Source organism: Dreissena polymorpha, chromosome 9 (genome assembly GCF_020536995.1).
Source record: "Dreissena polymorpha isolate Duluth1 chromosome 9, UMN_Dpol_1.0, whole genome shotgun sequence".
Taxonomy (NCBI): Eukaryota; Metazoa; Mollusca; class Bivalvia; order Myida; family Dreissenidae; genus Dreissena; species Dreissena polymorpha.
The window spans coordinates 60,082,198-60,105,595 of record NC_068363.1 but is presented as its reverse complement, the minus strand read 5'-3'; the positions used below and the strand labels follow the sequence as shown (position 1 = coordinate 60,105,595).

Below are 23,398 nucleotides of genomic sequence, written 5' to 3'. Positions count from 1 at the left end.
TGTTGGTTTTTGTCCATTTTCTATCCAATCAGCTCTTGAATAAATACAATTTCCTTTGTTGCTTTTTCGTCTCTTTTAAATTGTTGCTCATTCTGGAGAGTTCTCAATAACTCTTCATTGTCCTGATTCTAAATATTTTTCGTTTAGTTCAATTTTCTTTATTACTTCGTGTTCTATAATAATTTGGTATTTCTTATTAAATGATAAATATGAAGTTATCGTGTCTCTGATTTCCATTAATAATGTTTCATTAAAAAACAACTTTAAATGCACAAGCCTATGCTCGAACGAGACCCTCCTATTACAATCAAAGATATTGTTCAAACAATAGCAGCAGAATTTTTATCAAAATATAGTAAAAAAAACATACATAAAGATATTATTTTTTTGCGCAGCATGCTGTAAAATGGGTCTTATGCCATATGAAGTGACAGAAGCTCCAGACCAGACTGCATGAATCAGTATCAAGTGACCATCGGTGCAACCAGTATTTTTTTTTTCTTTTAAATCAACGACAAAAACTAACAGACATGACATAAGAGAATGCATTGTAAGACAAAAATTGCAGGGGTACATGTAAATCAAAACTTACAACCACCATGAAAATGTGTGCCTAGACAATATTTGGGTGATGAGTGGTGTTGAAACCGTAATATTTTGGTCTATGGCCATAAACAGTTATTTACCCAAGCATCTGTTGACCTTTAAATATTTATGGTAAGAGGGTTGTAATAAAGCCCAAATTATTTTTTTACATAGAAAACAAACCGTCGACTTACATCAAAGAGTCGTGCAGCTGCAGATCTGACCAAGGGAAACGCATGCACCACTCCTTCCCAGAGCACAGTCAGCAACAGATCATGGTTATTGGCCTCCTGGCTGCAAATAACACAAGCCATATTTGTGTACCTATTTATGTTCTAATTAACTAACATTTATTTACATGAGAATCTTAAATTCATCTCTTACTGAAAGTCAACCAAATTGTCCATGTAAAAACATTCTATAAGTGTGTTATGCAAATGGGCTTTAGCAAAGTGAACATTATATGAGCCATGTCATATGTCGTATGCAGGCCCTCATAGCTCAAACTGACACAGGAGAGCAACTTGCGCATGTCTGGTCAGCTACCTTGTCTGTTTGTAAAGTGAGGGCAAAGTTTTATGGTTCATAAGCTGACAGGATAGCTCCGGACCCAGGACTGTGCCAATGCGTAGGCCTGGGTCTGGAGCGATGATGGACAGCAATCTGGCCTACACCTATATCAAATTACGCCACTCATGTAATGTTTAGTTAAAAAGCCTCAATAAGCAAATGTAACCAGAATAAAGTTGTTGCAATTTCTTTAATGGATTTTATTGGACAAGATATTTTGTTTGACAAAATTCAGCAATGTCTGCCTTGTGAACAATATTACACTTAAAACACTGACATTCCTACCAGAGCTCTGTGAATGCAATGCGTAGGCTGTCCTTAGGGGCCTGGTAGGCTACCAGGCAGAACAGAGCTTCCCACAGGAACTGGGACAGCTGTTTTCTGTCTTCCTCCTTAAAATAGTCAAAGAATATCACCTTTAATATCAAACATGCATTATCAACAGAATCTGATTCACAATGTCACCTTCAATAGCAAACATGCCTTATTAATAGAATCTGATTCACGATGTCACCTTCTATATCAAACATGCCTGATCAACAGAATCTTATTCACAATGCCACCTTCAATATCAAACATGCCTGATCAACAGAATCTTATTCATAACGTCACCTTCAATATAAAACATGCCTGATCAACATAATCTTATTCAAAACGTCACCTTCAATAAAAAACATGCCTGATCAACAAAATCTTATTCACAATGCCACCTTTAATATCAAACATGTCCGATAAACAGAATCTTATTCACAATGTCACCTTCAATATCAAACATGCCTGATCAACTAAGTCTTATTTACAAAGTCACCTTTAATATCAAACATGCCTGATCAACAAAATCTTATTAACAACACCACCTTCAATATAAAAACATGCCTGATCAACAGATTCTGATTCACATAAACGTTATTACCAAACAAGCCTAATCAATATAATCTATTTCAGAAAGTCAACTTAAATAGCAAACACTCGAAGCAACTGAATTAAAAAATGTAACTGACAAACAAAAAATGTCAAAACAGCTGCTTTAATGATTTACAAGCAGGAACTTCTGAAAAAAATTGCTCTAACAAGTAATGAAAAAATATAATTGGCCTTATTATCACAAAAAGTTACTCCCAATAATATTGGCAATGTTATAGCTGCCAAAGAAGTTCACAGTGTGGCCCAAAGACAGGAAAACAGTTCAAATATTTTATTCTCATTCGTCTGACCGGGAATAATATCAATTTAAAGTGTCTCTTTGGGATTTCAAAATCGTCCTGAAGCCTTAAAAAAAACAGGGAACATGCAAATACTGAACAGCCAGGCTGGTCCTGATTTGTCTAAGCTAATGAGCATTTGGCACATGAAAACTTGCAAAAAAATTGATTTGTCAGTTGTTTATAATGAGCAAATAATATGCTTTTTAATATTTAATATTTTTCATTATTAAATTTGTATTATTTATCATATCAGGAAAGGGACTACCTTGATAATATGTGTATGTGCATTATCTGCTTTTATATATTTTTAATTACAAAGTTTGTCGACCCGCAGATTTAATTCAAAGTTCAATTTATGTTATTAAAAAATATTCAATGAAAATTTAATGAAGACTTCTTATTTTACAATTCATATTGACAAAACAAAATCAAAAGCAGACGAGTATTCAATTTGATTTAGAAAGACCTAGATAAAACTCAATGGTGTGCTTTGACTTCCTGATGTAAGACAGGCTTATATCTGAATTGGACACTAATATCTTAAAATAAGTGCTGTAAGAATTAAATATGTATATTTAAATTCTTAGTTTTTAAATTGTTAAAATGTTAACTTTATATATAGCGCGCTTTTATTTGGCGCTAAAAAGTATGGCGTCACGTTAATGTCGCCGCCTTTTTTATGTCGACGTCACATAACAAATTGCAGCTAGTAGAAAAACAAAAGTTGACGGCAACGGCCGATTGATAAGACAAACACATAATTATTCAAGATTTAAAGCTAAATACATTATAAGACACCAAAGATCGGTAATAGTTTTGATATATATTTTATTATACACGCATATTTCATTTTGTTTTAAGTAATAATTAATTACATACGATAGTTTAGTTTTTTACTATAGGGTATTAAATCGACATGATTTGAAAGAGAAAACATTTTTGAACATATTATCTATGTTAATGTTTATCTATGTTTATGTATTAGCAATTGTAATTTGATAACGATTTGAACCTTGTATTTATTATTTTCATATCTCTTTTTGTAGAGAATTTTCATGTAACGCCATGAATAAAAGAATGAAACCGGCGCATCTCTCGATTGTTGTTATTTAATAAATTGACGATCCGAAATCCCGAACAAGTGCAATAGCAGTTTTTGTATGTTTGCATGTTTGTAAAATCAATTCTGAAAGAACAGTTGGTCAAAATACAAGTCAGAGCTGTGCAATATACAAAAGTTAAACAGACTATTTGTTACTACCAATATCAGACACGTGCTTGCTATCATCTATATCATGTTTCACCCTATGTATAGAAAACGGTTTATCAATTCATTATCTGTGAAACTTGAATTCGGACTTTCGACTTCAGTGTGAATTTTAAGTCGGTTGTGGGATTTAGAAGACAACATAATGCACTTATTTGTAAGGTTGAAGTGAAGGACATATTTAAATATATTAACTAACTGTGTTTGTGTGTGTGTAAGTGTCTTCATTAATATTCGTTCTGTTCATAGAGAAGTAAGCATAATTACAGTGAATACACAGTATTTCGTAAAAAGGACTAATCAAAATAGGTATCTGTTGCAAAATGGCAACTTCTGTTGGTTCTGTTCAAAACTGTTCAGACTTAGTGAAGGACTATGTGTGTGACGCTTGCGAAAGTAGAAAATTTAAAGAAAGTGCTGATTATTTTTGTGAAACATGTATGAAGTTGTTTTGTGGAAAATGCATTGATCCTCATGATCAAATGTGTATGGAAACCATTCGAAATATGGTATAGGAGAAACAAATAAATGGCCTCTCTCAAAGAAAATGGAGGATTTGCTCCTGAAATGTGATGTCCACAGAGAAGAGAAACTGAAAATGTTTTGTCAGGACCACAGTCAGCTGTGTTGCTCTGATTGTGTTTTAATGAATCACAGGTAAGTGACAGAAAGTGATGGGAAACATGTCATCAATCTAAGCTGGTACAAACAAAGCCGACCCATTTAAAACCCTTGCTAAATCACAATCCATATCAACAGTTATTATTTTAATGAATCAACCATTTGTACACAAAAATGTCAGGTTTTGTGTTTTACCTTGAAATTCGTGGTTGTTTCCAAAGTCTAGCACACTCTGGGGTAGATTTATTGTTTGTAAGTTTTTGTTAATAACAATGTGCACTATGTAGAACACTTACGTTCTTTTATATTTTGATTTTGATACCAAGTGACACAAGTCAAAGTTACATCATCACTAGCATTTGTTGTCTGCCTACTGGCAATGTCATAATTTAAGATATGCATAATAAAAGAGTAAAGCTGTTGGACCAGCATTACAATGTGTTCAGCCACTGCGATGTGTCTGGTTCTCCAAATAACATTTGCTATATAACATCTAGTGAGGTGGCTGTTACTTTGAATACAGATTGCAGTTTATCTCTGTGACCAATGGGCAGCTGATGAATGGGAGGAAATTATCATTACAACATGCTGCCTATGGTATTGCCCACCATCAGGGAGCATTGTATGTCACCTCTGACACTGCCTTGTACCACTACACTCTGACAGGAACACTGGTGAACAAATTGCATAAGGATGCAGAGGCCTCCTATAGAGGTAAATGATTTTTTCATAAATGCAAATATAAGATTATTTCTATTAATGATATTTTAAACACTAATGAACATTTTAAAAATTATTAATATACAACAATTTAACAGACGAACAATAAAATTAAGTTAATATAGTATAGTTCTGCTATACTACTTTTCAATATGATTAATGTGTTGAAGTGTGTAGATGTGCAGTAAGTCCTTCTGGGGACCGGATCTATGTCACCAACTTCTCCCAGCACAAGCTCCTCACCTTGGCTACCAATGGGACCCTGATATCCACCTTTGATCACAGTGAACTACAAGGCCCATGGGGTGTACACGTTGCACCTGCTGGACAAGTGCTAGTCTGCGGATTCAGCTCAAATACCATGGTACAGCTGGATCGTGAGGGAAGTAAGAAACTGGCAACTCTGGCGTCACAGAGAGATGGCCTGATCCAACCAGTGTCTGTCTGCTACAACACCAACATTCACCAGATCATTGTGGGACGAATCAACAGTAAAGTCATTGTTATGAACTTACAATAGTTCTTCAAATGGGAAAAATGATGTTTGCACATTTTTAAATGTAATTTCCATTTTCCTTTGAATGGTCAGTTAAGTAGGAGCAGTACATGTCTAGGTTACAAAAATACATGTATTTAATCCTTTGCTTTTAACAAGAAATTAAACGTAATTTTGAAAATGAGTCTTTATTTAATGCTCTGAAGATTGCAACATTAAAAACAAGAATGTACCAACACTTTCTATACTGTTAATGCTGATAAGTTCTTTAGTCTGACTTTATGTCATGTTTTATGTTCAGTCATTATTAAGGTGTATTAAAATGGATAATTTATATATTCATGTTTTGTTGTCTCTTTCGTAAGTATTGAGGGATAGATGTGTTTTTCATGTACACTTTTTTTAGCATAACTAAGGATGTTTGGTATATGCGACATTTTCGTATGTGAGCCTTTGCAAGCCTAATGGAGTCATTATACTGTGCAACTAATGCTTTGGAAACACAATACTCTTGATTTCAAAAAACAATAACAATAAGTTTTTAAGTGTTTCTTTGACAATTGAACTTCTTTAGGTTTACATTTTAGTGTGGTCGAAATATATTTCACTGACATTTATTTTTCCAATCAAATAATAAAAACTCTCTAGTTGATTTGAATTATTGCACTAAACATTCAGAACAGACGTAAATATTTAAATTCAAGAGGACCATGATGGCCCTAAATAGGTCATAGACATCAATTGTTGACAACTTGACATGATAGAAGGTACGAACTAACGTAGACCAACGTAAGATAGACCTAAAAGAACGAGAAATGTGTTCATGATGCCCCTGCATTCTACTTTTATAAAATAAAAACACTGATGTCTGACACAAGCTTTTAACGGCCAATTGAGACTTTTAACCCTTTGATTGTACGCTGGACCAATGACATAATGATACAGGTGATGCACATGACATTAAGTCTCCTCATGGAAGTCATTTGTAGCAAGTTATCTTAAAATTGAACGAAGAATGAAAATATTACAGCCTGGTAAAGCTGTTTTTAGAAAAAAAAATGACCTCTGACCTCTAAGTGTGACCCTGACCTTTGAATCAGGCTTTAAAAATGAAATGCCATGTCCTCAAGGTTGTAATGGTAGAAAATTATCTTCAAATGGCTTGATGAATGACAAAGTTCCTCTGAATAGTCTGTTTGATCGCCAAATTCTATCTTTAAAGTGTTACCTTGACTTTTGAGGTAAGGAAACAAGAAGCTTGCCACATGTCGTCTTATGATGAATAGAATTTGTGCCATATTATTTTTAAATATGTTTGTTGTAAAAGAGTTTCCAGTGCAAGTGACCTTTTGACCACTTTAATGAAAAAATAATTTATTTTGTCAAATAATTATGCATACATGGTTATTTGGAATATGCATTTAGGAAAACATTCTTCAAATGTCTTTGACTGTTGTCCATCATGTTCTACTTTCTTATATTAAAGATATTTTATAAGACGCATTAGAACAAGTAAAGGTTGCCAGTCCCATTTAATTGCTTAACATTTTTGATTAAAAAAGATGAGATCTAACACATTAATGAATTAACAATGTGGTTTAACAAAATGAAATGTTTGGTTCATTTTTTCAACTACCAATTAAGGATTGCAACCATTAGTTTTGAAGAGTTTTCACATCCTATAGTGAAGATATTCACACCAGACTAACTGGCACTTGAGTAATTTTAATAGCTTAATACCAACAGTGTCAAACAACAAATATACATGAATATATACTGTAATAAGCAATAAATTAACAATAGAAGACATGTGTATTTTGTTTAATTGTACTTGTTTGTATGTAGTACATTTTGTTTTAAAATTATTTACCGGGTAAATACAAAATAAAAATAAAGATAAAACACTCATTAATTTGTCTATTTTATATATTCACAATAAAAAAATCCAATAAAAATATGCATATTAAGATGTTTCATCACACACGAGAATGGCGGAATGTTGAACACAATGTTCTGAAAGATGTCATTTTATGGAAGATGCAATATTACAATGATTTTGTTTCTCCCTTGGCAACTGGTCTTATGTTTCGAATGTATATGAAATCAAATGCAGAACTAACCAATAACAATTTCATGGCTCCATTCAGTGCTATTGACATTGATTCTATAAACAAATGCCTGGAGTTCGCCCAGTCTCCAGCAATCGCAAATGCCTCCCTTGATTGTTTATCCCCCATCAATTTGAACGCGATTTATTGCATTTTTAACTCAATCTCAGAATCATGACATGACAATGGTGTGTATGATGATGATGATGATGATAATAATGATGATGGTGATGATGATGATGATGATGATGATGATGATGATGATGATGATGATGATGATGATGATGATGATGATGATGATGATGATGATGATGATGATGATGATGATGATGATGATGATGATGATGATGATGATGATGATGATGATGATGATGATGATGATGATGATGATGATGATGATGATGATGATGACGATTACGATGATGATGATGATGATGATGATGATGATTAAATTCTATCAGACCCATATACAATCCCAAGCCAGATTTCATCAATTAATACATTCTGACAAAAATTCATTACGACGTGATGAAAACTGTGACCTCTTTCATCTACACAAGGTTTTACTAGAATTGGCCCGCTGACCTAATTTTGTCTACACAAGGCTTTTCTGTGATTTGACCTAGTGACCTAGTTTTTGACCACAGATGACCCAACTACAATCCAAACCCAGATTTCATCAAGATTAACATTCTGACCATATTTTATTAAGTTTGGATAAAAACTGTGACCTCTACTGTCTACACAAGTTTTTTTAAACTTTGACTAGAGACCTTGTTTTTGACCCTTGATGACCCAAAGTCGATCCCAACCCAGATTTTAACAAGAAAAACATTCTCACCTTATTTTATTAAGATCTGATGAAAACTGTGACCTCTATTGTCTACACAAGGTTTTTCAATGATTTGACCTAGTGACCTAGTTTTTGACCCCAGATGACCCAAATACAATTCCAACCCAGATTTCATCAAGATAAACATTCTGACCAAATTTCATAAAGATTGGATGAAAACTGTGACCTCTATTGTCTACACAATGTTATTCTTTTATTTGAACTTGGGAACTAGTTTTTGACCCCAGATGGCCGGAATACAATCAGAACCCAGATTTAATCAAGATAAACATTCCGACTAAATTTCATGAAGATCGGATGAAAACTGTGACCTAGATTGTCTACACAAGTTTTTTCTATTATTTGACCTAGTATTTGTCCCCAGATGACCCAAATACAATCCGAACCCAGATTTCATCAAGATACACATTCTGACTAAATTTCATGAAGATTGGATGAAAACTGTGACCTCTATTGTCTACAAAAGGTTTTTCTATTATTTGACCTAGTGACATTGTTTTTCGACCCCAGATGACCCAAATACAATTCCAACCCAGATTTCATCAAGATAAACATTCTGACCAAATTTCATCAAGAATGGATGAAAACTGTGACCTCTATTGTTTACACAAAGTTTTTCTATTGTTTGACCTTGTGACATATTTTTTGACCCCAAATGACCCAAATACAATTCCAACCCAGTTTTCATTAAGATAAACATTCTGACCAAATTTCATAAAAAGTGGATGAAAACTGTGACCTCTATTTTTTTACACAAAATTTTTCTATTATTTGACCTAGTGACCTAGTTTTTGACCCCCAGATGACCCAAATTCAATCCCAACCAAGATTTTATCAAGATAAACATTCTGACCAAATTTCATAAATATTGAATGAAAACTGTGACCTCTAATGTCTAAAAAAAGTTTTTCTATTATTTGACCTAGTGATCTAGTTTTTGACCCCAGATGACCCACAAACAATCCCAACCCAGATTCCATTAAGATATACATTCTGACTAAATTTCATTAAGATTGGATGAAAACGGTGACCTCTATTGTCTACACAAGGTTTTTCTATTATTTGACCTAGTGACCTAGTTTTTGACCCCAGATGACCCAAATGCAATCCCAACCCAGATTTCTTCAATATTAACATTCTGACCATATTTCATTAAGATTTGATGAAAACTGTGACCTCGATTGTCTACAAAAGGTTTTTCTATTATTTGACCTAGTGACATTGTTTTTCGACCCCAGATGACCCAAATACAATTCCAACCCAGATTTCATCAAGATAAACATTCTGACCAAATTTCATCAAGAATGGATGAAAACTGTGACCTCTATTGTTTACACAAAGTTTTTCTATTGTTTGACCTTGTGACATATTTTTTGACCCCAAATGACCCAAATACAATTCCAACCCAGTTTTCATTAAGATAAACATTCTGACCAAATTTCATAAAGAGTGGATGAACATTGTGACCTCTATTTTTTTACACAAATTTTTTCTATTATTTGACCTAGTGACCTAGTTTTTGACCCCCAGATGACCCAAATTCAATCCCAACCAAGATTTTATCAAGATAAACATTCTGACCAAATTTCATAAATATTGAATGAAAACTGTGACCTCTAATGTCTAAAAAATGTTTTTCTATTATTTGACCTAGTGATCTAGTTTTTGACCCCAGATGACCCACAAACAATCCCAACCCAGATTCCATTAAGATATACATTCTGACTTAATTTCATAAAGATTGGATGAAAACGGTGACCTCTATTGTCTACACAAGGTTTTTCTATTATTTGACCTAGTGACCTAGTTTTTGACCCCAGATGACCCAAATGCAATCCCAACCCAGATTTCTTCAATATTAACATTCTGACCATATTTCATAAAGATTGGATGAAAACTGTGACCTCGATTGTCTACAAAAGGTTTTTCTATTATTTGACCTGGTGACCTAGGTTTTATCCCCAGATGATCCAAATACAATCCAAACCCAGATTTCATCAAGATAAATATTCAGACCAAATTTCATAAAGATTGGATGAAAACTGTGACTTCTACTGTCTACACAAACAAATTGTTGACGGACGCACGCACGCACGCACGCACAACGGACGCCGGACATCACTTCACATAAGCTCACCGTGTCACTTCGTGACAGGTGAGCTATAAACAAACACTTGAGCTTATCTCATCCATTATCCAAACCAAATTCAACAAACCTTATAGCCAGCATCAATACCACACAAACAGGAAAAGTGTTTTAAGTTTTCTCAAGGGAAAGAATAGTGATATTGCAAATTTCAAACTCACATTTGGTGCACAAAATGAATTACTAGACAGAGATATCTTTCTTGGTTTTTTTTTCATTATAATACAATAACCCTTTTACTGATATAGGAATAACTGTGATTCTATAAGCAATAACATCATTAGCTTTGGACTACACCACTACCAAAGAAATAATGTCTGAATTGATATTTTCCCACTGGGGACATACTTGCCACATCCTGTTAACATCATGCCAGACAGCCATCAGCCCTGATTTTATTGTCACCTTAATTTCTTTTGAAATGTAAATAACAAAGACTTTGTTGTTGTTCATAAAATGCTTTTTATATTCACTTCCAAATGTAAACATATTTAAACAATAGGTAAATTAATGGCAATTTAGTGCTCACCTCAGTTCACAGACACCAAATTCTTAACACTTTACCTGGTGATCTTTTTTATAACCCACTTACCCAAGTTTCAAACTTGGCATAAATATTCTCAAACTAAACATACTGACGTTAGTTCAATAAGGTATTTTTCATAAATGTGGCCCCTATTATTTTTTAAAGATTTTACCTGGTGACCTTATTTCTAGATGCACACGACCCAAATTCTGACTTTACCTAGATATTTTCAAGATAAACATTCTGACCAATTTTCATTAACATTGAGACATAAATTGTGCCTCTAGAGCGGTACCAAGGTTTTTCTAAGATTAAATCAGGTCAACTAGTTTTGCGGACACATACAACCCAGATTTCTAGTCAGCCTAAATATTAAAAAGATCAAAATTCTCATCAAGAGCGTGTCATAAATGTTTTTTCAAGAGTGGTAACAAGGTTTTGTAAGGTTTGGCCAGGTGATCTTGCTTTTGAACTTTCCGGATCTAGTTTTAACTTGGCAAAGATTTCGCCAAGATAAACATTCAAACCAAGTTTTATCAAGATTAGATCATAAATGTTGACTTTAGCGTGGTAACTTTTTTTTAGATTTTACCTGGTGACTCAGTGTTTATAGGCACTTAACACAGTTTCCAAATATAGGCCTACAAATTGCCAAGATATGTGATGTGACTAAGTTTCATAAGAATTACATCTTAAATGTGGCTTCACGAGAAGAAAAAAGTTTTTGTAAGATTTTACCTGTGACCTTGTTTTCGCATGTACCTGACCTAGATATAAACTCGACCTAGGTGTTTTCCAAATAAACATTCCATCCCATGTTTATAACGATTGGATTAAAAATGTTGCCTCAAATGTAGTAACAAGTAAAAGGTGGCAATGCAAACCACACAATGCCGTACAAAGGGCTATCACAATAGCTCATCTTGAATACTTTGCGCTCAAGTGAGCTTAATACTAACTTATAAGTATTTGTGTGTAAAACGTGTCAAAAAATCTTCGAAATGAACATAATAAAAGGTAAAAACGCGCCCACAAAAATTGTTTATCCAGCAAAAATAAAGGTTTATAATTGTACTTTTGAAGAGCCACTGTAAATTCTGAAGTGGTTGATTCTGAAACACAATATAGTACTTGTATATTGGCAGTAAAAACTCATAGAAAGACAACACAAACATAAAATTGACTCAACACATATGATACAATATACCATATTAGTTTCCATTCATGCTGCAGCAGTTAAACGCTTTAACAGCTATTACTATTCCAGAAACATATATCAAGCTGATCCATATGTTGTGACATAGTACAAAGATGCGTTGCCAAAGCTAATTCTACTACACATACTGAATATATTTTCTGAACTGGAAACAAAATTTGTCAGAGTTATAACAATGTGCTAGCAAAATTTTTGTTAAATGATACTAATTGAGTATTATTTAACTATAAAATGTAGTAGAAAAAACAACAATTCGTTTGTTAATCTATCTCAGTCAAACGTGTTTTGAAATTAAATGACAACAATATATTTTCCTGTTCCACCAATCTTTATAAGAGATACATTCGCACGAGCATTCTGTCAAAGGTATTGATACTGATACTTACCAAAAAAGGTATAGTTTGCTCCCAAGCAACTCGTTCGTACAGAGCGAATGCCACATTAGTGAACGCAATAACAAATTTAATTACTTTACGTGTATGGTTTACGTAAATGTTAGCATACATTATTGAATTTAATACATGCGTTTGTTTAAATGCATTTCATAGTTTGAAAATGTTGATACAATTTTGGTAGAGCGCGTTTAAGCTTAAACATTTAATTGTATACGTTCAAAACTATATTTAAAGCATTTGACTTCCCCTATAAATATTGCATATAACCAGCGTTTTGGTTTTCTTTTTTCTATCGAATTCAAACCGCTTGATGTGTTAAAATGTATCATGCATGGCTATCCTTAAATGTTATGTGAGTGCACATGTCTTGTCCTTTTGATAGTTTGCAACAAAACAGTAACCTGAAAATATCGCCAACCAAAATGTAACGTTTTGAAATGTAACAAAACATGAGTTTTATAAAAATAAAAGTGCATTCAGTTTCAACGGTATAGTTGTATGTAATTAATAAAGTCCGTTAAAAATGTTTATATATCGAATTTGTAACGGATAGTTTCGGAGTATGACATGATTGTATATGTTGGTTCTTTTTTTTTAAATTGATTGCATAATAATTTTGATTATGAAATAAAAGTACATAACCTAAGCGTGGTATCGTTAACTGTGGTGGTTATGAGAATGTTTTTTATCTTTATTGCGTTGATGTATGTGTAAAATGTCTGTTGATAATGCTCACAGAAGCTTCTTTTGCTGCTTCCGATAATGATGATGACGGTAAAGATAAAGTCAGGATAATCTTTTATAGAAAATGATCTTTGAGCATTCATTCATTGAAATAATAAAAATTAATTTCTTTAAAAATTAATTTCTTTTATTCGAAGTAGCGAATACATGTCTCCGGTACATAAAAGGTTTAAATCTCGTATAAATCATTAGATACAAGCAGACGACAATAAACCATGCGTGAAATCGATGTCAGTAGTGACTTTCTGACGTCACTAATACGGTTTATATGCTCGTGCTCCACGTATCTCGTTCTTTTTGCGAAATAGCTTTGACTGAGAAACTTGTGTTTACACATCCATCAAACTTATAAATCTACAATGTCGGGTAGAGGTCGTAGCGTGCGAAGACTGGTGGGACAAGCCGTAGCGAAACAGACAGAGAGAGGGACGGGGGATGCGGGCGGCAGTTGATCCGGCCCCGGCGAAGGAACAAAGGACCAGATGGCGTAGAAGGAATGCGGCGGAAACGGCGCCGGTACCAGAGCCGGCATCAGCTCCTGTTCAGGGAACAAAGCCAGAGGTAGCACTCGCAGCAGCGCCACCTGCAAAACGTAAACGCACAGACGATAACGCCGCAAATGGTGAGGTTGTTGATTTCTGTGATATTTTCCGCACAGCCGATGGGCTACCACGTGGTCATAACGTGGGTTAGCACGAGGCACAAGCGTGTAATGAAAAACGAAATCTTACCTAAGTCAAGTCTGTCTAGAATGGATAATATTCAAATAACGTATATATTGCCTAGACAAACTAATGATGATGTATCAATTAACGTGTCCGCTTCGCTTACACAGCGACATGTATTAGTTGTGGCGAATATGTTAAAGTGATCTTATGGGCTTATTTCACTGTTGAATTTAGCTGAAAAGAATTAACAGGTCAAAAGATTTAGTTAAAATGTGGTTACTGATCGATTGTCTGGAGCTCGTCTTGCTTCTAGTTATTTATAAAAATATATTTAATATTCGATATTTTACATGACTGGTGAGTCCTGTAAGCCGATATGATCCGTAAAACAAAATTGTGTCTTTGTGTCGTTCGAACAATTTTGCACTAAAACTAAATTTGGTGTCGCATCGTGCTTGCATGTTTGGTTGTCAAACACGAGTGCGGTTGGTATTCGGATGCGTTGTTTTTCTCTTTGTGGTATATTGTTTTAGTATGTTGATGCTGCATTGGCAGATATAAGTGTATAGGCAGTAAAAACAAAACAAATAAACAACGGTTCCGATAGACACCTATAGACTGTTAGATGCCCATAATATCGCTTTAATCTTGCATTATTGCTTAAAACCGCCCGAGTTGATATTTCTCACAACAATTTAGTTATCTCAACTGACGAGGATTGATCCGTATTCGTCAGTCACATTCTAAAGCTTAACTATTCCCTACTGATTTTCGAAAAAATTGTGCCAAAAAATGCCAAAAGCAACAAAAATATAAAACCTAATCATGTACATAACGGGATCCTCCAGACTTTTATTAACCTGTGACTTATGCACGTTTTGGGTAACGTGAGCGCCAATTTCACTTGATGTCCGCTTCCGCGCAATTCAAAACAAAGAAGAATTTCTAAATAACACAATCAGTGTGTTTGTGTTTGGATCTAAATCCATTTATGTTTATACTTTATACGTTTAAAGACATATGTTAAGTTTTTTCCTGTAAACTAGCAACTTATCTACATTTATAACATATACGATATCAATACGAAACAAACATGGCTGCGTGTGTAAAAAATGCATTACAACTGGAAATACACGACAAACTATACACGTGCTTAAAATGATCAAGTCAATGACATGTTCGCTCATGAATTTAACGTTAACGGGCATTTTTTTATATTGACAGGGTTAAATAAATCATCGCAGACGATACAAAAAGTGTATCAATAGAGATTTAAAGCTGAACTTTAAACTACGTGAAAACAAGCGGTCGATAGTAAAGTTAACATGGGGCTATGGAAACGTATATGGTACACCCTGATACTGTGATGATGTCAACATTCTATGACGGCATGATATGAAAAAGGTGTCATGGCGTAAAAAATAACTCATCATGTCGACTAAAACAACGATGGCAAGTCATTTTCAAAAGAGCATGACGCCTAAAATTATGTTGATTTGTCGACATAAGATAAGTTGTCAAGACTTAAACAACCATCATGTTGACATAAGAGCCTAAATCTCTGATGATATTTTAACCGTTAGCCGTCTTGTAAATTTAACTATTTCTGTGTTGTTTACTGTATGACGATATATATCTTGATGACTTGCGAGTAACATAATGTTGACATGGTGATATAACTGAAGGAGTCGATATAATTTATGTGGACAAAGAGCGTTGTTTTAAAGTTTATGGAAGCGTATATGGTACCCAAATAATATGGTCATGCCGGATTAGTTTATATCGACTTACTGTGAACTAACATTTTTAGTTCAGTTTTTATTGTGCTATATTGTTTTGTTTATTTTTGCTCATTTTAAGTTCAATTTAAATCGCAAATGTTCTATTGAGCGTACTTCAGCTCTTTCATTACGACTCATCCATACACTAGTGCTGTATGGCTTTTACATAAATAGTGACACTTTTGTTCAGTTCTTTCAGAATAACCAAATTGAGGGACATTTTTTACGTCGGAACGTGATATGTCTGTTGTTAATCTTGATTTTGTTATCCCCCGCCATAGGCGGAGGGATATTGTTTTGGCGTCGTCCATCCGTCCGTCCTTCCGTCCGTCCGTCCGGCACTTTTGTGTCCGGAACCATACCTTAAAAGTGCTGTGGCGGATTTAATTGAAACTTGGTATAAGTATGTATATGGATAGAGGATGATGCACGCCAAATGGCATTGTACACCATCTGTTAATAATGGAGTTATGACCCTTTATATCTTGAAAAAATGCGTTTAATATAAGCTTAGAGATTTATATCCATTAACACATGAGTCAGAGCCATGAAACTTGCCATAGTTGTTCTCAATCATCTGGGGGTGCTTCACATTCAACACTTATAATCCTAGGGTCTAAGGTCAAGGTCATACATTGAGGTCAAAGATCACAAAATTGATTCATTATTAGAACATTCCTTTATTATGCATCAAAGGATTTTTTAATAACTGCATTTTATTGTCTGCAAACCCATCCAATGAGTAAACAAATGAGAAAAGGCACAACCCTCCACCTATACCTTTTCTTTTAGTTCTACACCCATCCGTAAACACAATTTATTTGGCAGGGATATCAATTCAAGGAATTTGCTTGTTATCTTAATGTTTGTATGTTTATGCTATATTATTCTCAAAATGTTGTTGTTTTTATGCCCCGAAGGAGGGCATATAGTAATCGGACTGCCCGTCATACTTTTTTTTAAATGCTCATTACTTCTATGTCACATCAGATGTAACCTTCATATTTGGTATGCATGTGTATATGAACAAGGCCTTTCCATAGGCACACACATTTTGACCCCTTTGACCTTGACCTTGAACTTATGGTCCGCGTTAGGGTTTCAAAATTTGCGTTAGGGTTTCAAAAAATGCTCATATAAATTCTTTGTCGCTTCAGATGTAACCTTCATATTTGGTAAGCAGGCATATATGAACAAGACCTTACCATACGCACACAATGTTTGACCCCTTTGACCTTGACCTTGAGCTTAGGGTCCGCGTTTTTATTTCAAAATTAGCGTTTAGGTTTCGAAAAGATGCTCATAACTTCTATCAAAGCATTCTTCGGGGGCATATGTCATCCTATGGAGACAGCTTTTCTTTATTCAACTTTAACCATTTCTATAATTCTCAAAACATTTGAATGAAAGTACAAAACACTGTTATTCGTGCTAATGTAATCATTCTGATTCGATGAGTTATTGCCCATAGTGTTTGTATGTTTATGATCTATATTTCTCCAAATGATGGACGTTCAAATGTTTTTTTTTTCAACTTTAACCATTTCTATAATTCTGAAAACATTTGAATGAAGCTACAAAAAAATGTTATTCATGTCAATGTTAACCATTCTGATTCGATGAGTTATTGCCCTTTGATGCCAAAGGCATTATAACGTATAACCTTTTAGGTTTTTGCACTCAGCAGCCACTTATTGAATTTATATTAAAAATATAGAAGTACCAAGATGCGCATATGGTCACATATGTATATGCATACATACGTACATACGTATGTATGTACGTACGTGACGGAAAAGTAGAGCGCTCCGTCCTTTAACAGCTATTGGTCCTTTCAATGCCTATGTCAACAAATTGGCTGCCCAGTGTTTAGCTCACATAAGCACTTTAGTGCTCATGTTGATAGTTGATCGACCTGTGTCCGTCGTGAACATTTGCATTAGGAGCACTAGAGACCGCATTTCTTCTCAGATCTTCCATGAAACTTTCTCAGGACATTTGCCCAAATCATACTTCAACTGAGTTCTAAACTGGTCATGTGGGGTCGAAAACTAGGTAACTTGGTCAAACAAATAAAGACCTTGTGAATACTCTAGAAGTCACATTGACTTTGCCAAAATGTTTGTGTAAAGGATATGTCGCTTCTTGAGTTTGAAAATGGTTCTGGTCGGTTGAAAAACATGGCCGCCAGGGGGCGGGGCAGTTTTCCGGACATAGCTATAAAGTTACATTTTAAGTCACATTTTTATTTCTATCATGAAACTTGGTCAGAATATTGGTTTTATTGATATCATGGACGAGTTCGAAAATGGCCAAGATCGGTGGAAAAATAAGGCTTTCATATATGGTGTGGGGCAGTTTTCTATATATGTATAGTTTGTTTGAAACTGGTTCTGGTCCGTCAAAAAACAAAGCCACCGTGGGGTCATTTTCCATATATTTTATGCAGTAAAAGAAGCTTGTGAACACCCTTAAAGTCACTTTTTTTGCCAATCATTATGAAACTTAGTCAGAAAATTGGTATTATTGATTTTTCAGACAAGTTCGAAATAGGTACTGATAGGTGGGGCAGTTTTCTCTTTTTATTTATAATATAAACATGTGAAAACTCTAGAAGTTGCATTTTTAGCCAAATCGTCATGAACTTTGGTCAAAACTTTTGTTTCCTTGACACTTTTGAGTTGTAAAATTGTTCTGGTCAATCAGTATTAAAAACCATGTCTACCAGGGGGTCTGGTAATTTTCTATATATGCTTATATTAAATACTTTGGAAGACCTTAACCTTGAATTGAAGTCAGCCTTTGTCATATAAATGTTCTGAATTATTTAAGTTTAACTCGTTTTTCTTTTGATCTCATTTCATCAGGTGAACGACCTAGGGCCTCTTTGCTCTCTTGTTTGTGTTACTTGTTTTGTTTTTTAAGTAGATATCACTTTCTGAAATAGTCAGAAGTGGTTGGAGTAATGTCAAATAACAATTCCTCATATTAGCATTCTATATTAAGTTTGGAACAATATGCAGAACTAAAATAACATATACTTAAGTAAAACATGAACCAGTTCTAATGAAATCTTTCAAAAAGAGTAAATAATCACATGTTTTCCACTTTCTTCTTGGGCGTTGTTAGTCCTTATTTTCTTTTTTTGTTTGTTCATAAATCCATTGACACCAGCTGGAACCTACACTACTGTAGAAGTAAGCATAAGCAATTACACTACCCCACCCACTTCTGACCATTTCAGAAAGTGATATGTCCTTTACTGTGTTTGCATTTGTCTTACTTATTCTGAATAAATACTGAAGAACAGTTTGAAATTCGTTAGCGGTTATGTTGTTTTATAATTCATCTTTTTAAATTTGATAATTAGAATAAGAGATTTATAATTTAAATTATCAGCTTTTATGCGAAGATTTGAAGCTCAACTTTTGTTAAATCTGAATAAAGTTTTTATCGAATCGGATTGTAATGCTCACCATTATAGTATCTGCTTGATACTTCACTGCAGCTATTTAAGTGTTATCTTGAACGCGCTTTCCGGTCTTTTAAATGTAAGATGTTTAGTTGTATGTAGTTGAGCATGTGCATGTTTTTTGTGAGAAACTGATTTGCATAAAGCCGAATTGAATACCAAAACAAACCTACTAACATCGATGAAGCAGAAAAAAGAGCGTTTAGATTCTTATACATGTAATTACAATATCAGTCTGCATGTGCATATGTTTTTAATGGTTTGGCTAAAAGACAATATAATTTGGGATTTATTCGTGCATGAATTTAGTAAGCGCCTCCTTTTCCAATACGCAGTTTCGACTGTCTACATGTCGCACATGGCATAATTAATCCAAGTAGCCCACCGCTCGATTTCCTCGTGCGCTTCGTGAAGGCAACTCGCTCCATTGAATATTAAAGCCCAGTCAAATGATATACTTAAGCCAATCAGAATAATGTACCCAAGTAAAACATATATAGGCACTAGTTTCAATAACACATTAAAAATCCGGTTGAATATATAAATAAATAAATATATATATATATAGATAGATATATATATATATAGATAGATATATAGAAAGATAGATATATAGATATAGATATAGATAGATATATATATATAGATATATAGATATATATATATCTATATATATAGAGATATCTATATATATATATAGATATATATATATATATATATATATATATATATATATATATATATATATATCTATATATATATATATATATATATATATATATATATATACTCAACTCAGACCGATCTAGTCAAATGGTACGTGTATCACCACTCATATAAAACTATACCGACTCGTAAACAAATATTTCAAATTTTTGAAAATATTTTGATAAATAATGTGCGATGTGGACATAATATGGAAATAAAAGCAAACTGCAACCTTACTAGCTTTGAGAACTGTGCATGTTTTAGTATTATTGACACAGCTGAGTAGGTGATTTTAGCTTTAGTGAAAATGTTGACGGACGACGAAGAAAGACCGATCACATTAACCAGCCCTAAAATTGATCAACAAATAGCCCAATTTTGTGTCACATTTGAATAATTTTCTATTTCCTCAAAAACGATTTATTTGACCGTTCAAAAAATAAAGATCGAATTGCAGTATGAATATTTATTTTAAACATGTACTATATACATTACTATATTCATTCTTTTGCAATCTAACAATGAAATGATAAACATGATTAATCTGTTTTGCCAAGTTTGCAATGTCTGTAAATGTGTACAACAATATGAGATAATTTATTTTAGCAAAAAACAACAACAAAACGTTTAACTACTTCATGATAAATTCCAATAACAAGAATATCAATTTGGTGTTGCTTATCGACACATTGTAAATAAAACTCGAAACGAAACTTACTTGAACTAAACTAACTTAACGATTAAATTTGCAAAATATAACCACTTTTTAAGCATATATTTTTGCATATGTAATTAGGAACCATCCAATATTTCAGTCAAGGCCAAGAACAAAGAAGTCGCACGTTCAATCGATTCAGGAATTGACAGATGCTCCCGCCGCATTTCACACAAATGTTCTAGGACGGGTATGAAGTCATCTTTACATCCAAAGTGTGGTTTCTTTACAAAGTATCTCTCTTGAATACGATCAATGGTTTCCAATTCGCAAAGAAGCCGGGTTCCATACGCCTCAGGCTGGTAGTAACTTACTATCGGTATCCCATTTGGTGCTTCCACATTTCTTTGCTGCCGAATCCGATGAGAATTCCATAGATGGTTGAAAGAGTTCAGATCGCGTTGTATTAATGGTATGAAACAGAATCCAAGGCATTCTAAATGCACAGGACCATCAATCCGAAGCAAGCCGCTGTCTATCATATCCTTAAAATAGTTTCTCCAAAACACAGTAAAACGCATTCTTAAATTTACCCACAAACGTTCAATTCTTTGATTGCCAGTGGATCTCCCAGTGATGTAACTGTTCATTCCAGACATGTTATCCCTGTCATTAAACCCAAACGCTATCTGCATAGCCCGTACCCAAACGTTTTCTGTCCCTGCATCGCCACGAACAAGACGTGGAACGCGACCAATCCGTTTCACAAAGTAAACAAAGAAGCCCGCGATAATTCGAGGGTCATTATTCGAATAACATGCCTCCAGCCATAATATGCATCTGGAAAATCCATCAACCGCCCCGTGTATAGCAATTCCAAAAGGCTTTAGCTTATCATACCCATCAATGTGTATAGTAAAATTAGGACCTTTATTGGTATAGACTCTGCGTCGCAGGCGATGTGCAGACCTGAAAGCAACACCCTCAGGATCAATGACCTTCAATACACACCATGTTGTTTCTTGGGTTACTTTGACATTTGTGGTTGTGTTGACCAGTTTTCATATAGTTTTATAACCACATACAACCATCCCTCTTTTATATAATGAGTGAATCGCTCGTATAACGTCTAGAAGAGGAGACGACGCGTTGCGTCTTTTGAGCCCTAACCTTCGCAGTATCCATTTCAGTTGACTCAAACTGAGAGTAGTGTTGTGTAGAAAAAGCAACAATCCACATATATCCAGACGCGTATAGCCCTGTTTGTGATATCGCGAAAGCCAAACATCCCATTCTTGATTTGAAAGTACAGCTAACGAATAGTCAACATATATCAGTGCCACAAAGACACAAATCTGCAATATAAAAAAGTTGTGAGTCGTTAAACACACGTTTTGCATGTATTCGTTAAAGAAAAATATCTTAATGAATCAATCGAGATTTGAGCTCTCTAAATGCTCATAAAACTCAACGAACACATTAATATTTATTGTTTGCAAACAGTGTATGCTATTTTTACCTTTATACCAAGCATTCCTGCTGTAAAAATGGACTGTCTGAGGTCTTGCGTGTTTCAAAAGAATATACCAGAAACTAAAAATCTGTTCGACGCCGGAAGTCATGAGCCAATGTTGCAATAATGTGATGATGTCAAAATTTTACGACGACATGATATGAAAAAGGTGTCATGGCGTAAAAAATAACTCATCGTGTCGACTAAAACTATGATGGCAAGTCATATTCACAAGAGCATGACGCCATAAGTTATGTAGATTTGTCGACTTAGATCATGTCGACCAAATATATTTTCGGGAAAAGCCGGCAATATTTACGTCGAGACTTCAACTTGTTGTCGTTATGACGAGTAAAATTAAGGTGGGAAAAGCTACAAAACTATGTCGACGTACCATGTTATTTCACAGTAAATCGATATAAATTATTCCGGCATGACCACATTATTGGGGTGTACCATATACGTTTCCGTATGGGGCGGGTTATACGAGTATTGAAAATGTAGTCATAAAGCAGACGGAGTGTATTTAGGAATTAAATCGGCACTATAAAATAACATAATGTGAACATGTTTTAAACGAAATGTGCATGTGTAAGACAACATATATTTAAACTGGTAATGACATTATTATTCATCATTCATGCAAATGGCGTTGTAAACAATGATACAATGGTCACGTGGTTAGAGCGTTTTTGGAGGCTGGGCCCGTTTGCGGACACGGCAGCAACTCCAATGCCGGCTTACCTATAGAATGTATTCAATATAGAGCTAAATAATTGGTGTTCGCAGGCATTTCTGAAAACACGCAATAAGCATATAAAACGGCAATATGTTCATTTAATAAATACAGGGAGTTGTATAGGTCAGCTGTAGTATGGCCAGCTCTCGGGGTTGTCATTTTATCATAGGATTAACGTATGGTACTGCATTTCGGACATTTTTTTCTTAAGCGAAATACTTCAGGGCGGTCAGAGGCAAAGGCATGTCGTGGATAAGAGTGAAACGATTTTTATGTTATGTTCGATTCTGCCTATGGTCGCTCATGATAAGCTTGAATCTGTATTGGCCAAGAATATCTCTACGTGGGAATTTATTATCGTTTATTCAGAATCAGCGAATTAGAATCTATTAAATATATTCAAAGGGCAT

At 34.3% G+C, this 23,398-nt stretch overlaps 1 protein-coding gene across 1 annotated transcript; it reads left to right on the top strand.

The window, feature by feature from the left end:
* Window positions 1–3,738: 3,738 nt before the first annotated feature.
* On the top strand, window positions 3,739–5,790 carry LOC127844280 (uncharacterized). Its single transcript, XM_052374377.1, has 3 exons — window positions 3,739–4,284; window positions 4,772–4,962; window positions 5,139–5,790. The coding sequence occupies exons 1-3, from the start codon at window positions 4,175–4,177 to the stop codon at window positions 5,486–5,488; spliced, it is 651 nt and encodes a 216-aa protein (XP_052230337.1). The 5' UTR covers window positions 3,739–4,174; the 3' UTR covers window positions 5,489–5,790.
* Window positions 5,791–23,398: the final 17,608 nt, after the last annotated feature.